General features: G+C 48.3%; 1 protein-coding gene across 1 annotated transcript; it reads right to left on the bottom strand.

Moving 5' to 3' along the window:
• Positions 1-1,219: 1,219 nt before the first annotated feature.
• Positions 1,220-1,938, bottom strand: Pmar_PMAR027817 (hypothetical protein; the record flags this gene model as incomplete). Its single annotated transcript, XM_002781791.1, has 3 exons — positions 1,220-1,431; positions 1,570-1,657; positions 1,717-1,938. The coding sequence occupies 3 exons, from the start codon at positions 1,936-1,938 to the stop codon at positions 1,220-1,222; spliced, it is 522 nt and encodes a 173-aa protein (XP_002781837.1).
• Between the last annotated feature and the right edge of the window lie 1,377 nt (positions 1,939-3,315).

Genomic DNA, 3,315 nt, shown 5'->3' with positions numbered 1-3,315 from the left:
AGCGGGCATGCTCGGCGAGAGGACGCAACGCAAAACAGACGATGGCCGTCTGGGGTCGGATCCATCTCACGTATCACATCGCCGATTTCGTGGCTGTGTTATTCGACCCGAGCGGCAGCTTTCCTCTCGATCTGAACGGCGACAACGTTCATCCAACCAACCGCCGTATGAGAGATGCGGCTGCCAGCAGCGCAATCCCCAACGGCTCTCAGAAAGTTTCCGAGAACGGAGATGGCTCCTTCATCACCGATGAGGCTTTTGATTCTTCGTCGGCCAAAGTAGTCGACTCGGAGGGTTTTGAAGCCATTTTCACAACAATTGTTAGTGATCGGGCAGCATCCAAGGGGGCGTTTTCCTCGCAACATGTCGCTCAAAGACATGTGGAATAATCCTCCGTACACGCCGGTGTTATCCAACCACGATGATGTCAACGTCTTCCGTGGGCCCTCTCCGAACATGGTGGCCATCTCAGACAGTAGTAGTTTAACGTAACACTCGTAGCACTCCCAGCCCGAACACTCAGGCAACCTCCAAAGTTTCTCTCGGGCACATCGAATAAATTGCTCCTTCTCAGCAGCAGTACCAACTGAGACCTTGTTGAGGTTCTCGGAAGCATGGAACTCGCAACGGACGCACAGGAAGTCTTCCCCAAAGATTTGTTTCGCTCCTCGCACAATTCCGGGAGATGAATCGGCTACCAAGTAGGAAGGACTATGACAAATACCAACACCGATTCCATCCTCAGGAAAGAACAAACGTGAAATTGTGCGTAGCCGGTCGAGGGCGAATGCAATACAAGATTGAGCCTCAGTAAAAGGAATTGCTACGAGAGCAGGTGCGACGGACCACCCATAGTGAAGGATCGATATGGTTACCAACAGCCCCATCGCTCGGATTGATTCAAAATGGCCATCGATGCAGATCGCGGGCATAGTAGGAAGACCGTACTCACGTCGAGCTCCGACGAGAAAGGGAGACGACGGGTCGAAACTATTATAAATATTTTTCAGGCCGAGACCACTACTTAGCACCACCACTGCTTGCGGAGCTCGCTTGCCAGAGCCGTCTTGCGCTCCCCCAGGCAGTTAAATTGCACCGAAGGAATAAAGCTCGTCATTCTTAGGTCTCTGACTGGTGAAGCGCGACGCTAATGGACTAGCTCGTATACCCTCGCCAATAATCCTAACCGCGTCGTTGTCCACGGAGGTGAACCCAGCCTCTAGACTTCTAGAAGAGCTTCATCGAACGAGGTGGCGACTTGGTGGTTGTTAGCAAGAAACTGCTTACGCTTGTTGCGGACGGCTTGAGCCAATCGCTGATGACCACCAAGCTTACTATCGGGTGCGGCATCAGCTGTAGAGTAAAGCGCATCTCCCAAACGTGCGATCTGGGTAGGATGAGTCGACTTCATCTGAAGCACACCACAGTTCCCTAAGGGAACTTCCCTCCATCACGCCCAACTACCCGCTGACCTCTCCGTAGGCTTGTATGGGTTTCTGAACTCTCACGAGTCGCTCACACTCCCTCTCCAGGATATGAGGAAGCTTGAGGTACTTCCCAGAAGCTAACGGTACAGTTCCGGGGAGTGCTCGGCTAGAGATAGACGCAGAGCGGCGCCAGCCTTGGCCTCGGGACCCGAGATCCGGATTGCCTTCACCTAATACGTAGAACGCCTCAGACGAGTTTTAGCCGACTCACAAAAGCAGTGTGGTTTACCTTGAATTGACATTCGCGATGTGAAGCACATATGAAAGTACGGAAGCACGGGATCTCGTTTCGACGGTTGCTACCGTAGCTTTTCAATTCACCATCCAAAAGGGCTTCTAACTTGTACTTGAGCATCTTCCCACGAGGCCACGTACCACCAGGAACGAGATCGTCATCGTCGAACCACAGAGTGCGAAAGCGTGGTCCGTAAGTAGTCCTAGAAGCAGGCATAGAAGCGACGGTACGAGTCCGCAAAGAACTGAGAATGCAACCGGGCCGAGAAGAAAAAAACAATAATTACAGGGCAACCCGAAACCCGAACTGTTGTCCGAGGCTGAACTGCTATTGACGGAAACCAAAAACCCGAACTGTTATACAAGGCTAGGCTGTTATGCAAGGCAAGGCTGACGAATAAGGCTGGGCTCCTACAACCGGGCCAAGAAGAAAAAACAATAATTACAGGGCAACCCGAACCCGAACTGTTGTCCGAGGCTGAGCTGTTATTGACGGAAGCCAAAAACCCGAACTGTTATACAAGGCTAGGCTGTTATGCAAGGCAAAGCTGATACGCAACGCAAGCTGTCACGCAAGGGTCCGCGGGGCGAGCGCGAAGGATCTTTAGAAAAGAGGCACTTTCTTTGGAAATATGGATTTTACCCACTTGCACTACTTTTTATTCGGTGACGGTGTCTTATTGGTGAAAAGGTAAAATCCAAGGAAGATCTCCATTTCCAAGGGAACAATCTCGCTCGCCCATTTTTCACTTTGTACGGGACGACCTAGAGTAGAACTAGAAGAAATCAGTAGTGGTCTTGAAGTAGATGTACTTCTTGGTGGTTCAGTCGCGTCGTTAGACGGAGGTGTAGAGGGAGTTAAACCTGTTGAATCATGAGGAAATGCACAGCGATCACGGTTAGACAATTTCATTCCAGATCTAAGTAACATCCCGTGTAGCTTGTAACACGATCAGGTGAGGCAATAGAGATTACGATGCGATACTAGTGAGGACTGGTTAACTCAAGTAGAACTAGAGTTAGGATGAGGTAGCAGATCACACAATCAATCACTGGACTCAGTCCAGTCTAACAATTACCAACTAGAATACTAGCTTACTAGCTTAGAGAAAACCAGAGACGGATCTAACCGTTTCTAGTATCCAAAACCGTTAGATAGATGCATCCGAGCGAGAATAATAATATTATAGTTCAACAATAGAATACGAGGCGAGCGAGATCTTTGTCGCGCTGCCACGATGGGACAGCACATACCCCGCAAATGAATACTAGATACTTCTAGTAGATTCATTTAACACATTAGAATATCTTAATTAACTAACAAGATAGACTAGAAGGTTGTTCGAATAGCAATATCTAGAAGCATAATCTAATATGCTAAATCAAATAAAATAGGTACTTAATCATCATAGATACTTAATCATCATAGATACTTAATCGTCATAGATACTTACTTATCATAGATACTTATCCCCATAGATACTTAGGCATCATAATACTTCTCCGTAGATACTTCTAGAATATGTAGAATGTCGGGATTAGACTCGTTTATACGAACCAAGTCTAGAGCCCAAGCATTGGAAGTGATGACGCC

The sequence above is a fragment of the Perkinsus marinus genome, assembly GCF_000006405.1.
Source record: "Perkinsus marinus ATCC 50983 genomic scaffold scf_1104296941550, whole genome shotgun sequence".
Lineage (NCBI taxonomy): Eukaryota > Perkinsozoa > Perkinsida > Perkinsidae > Perkinsus > Perkinsus marinus.
Note: the sequence above shows the minus strand (reverse complement) of the source record. Positions and strands in the feature narration are given on the sequence as shown.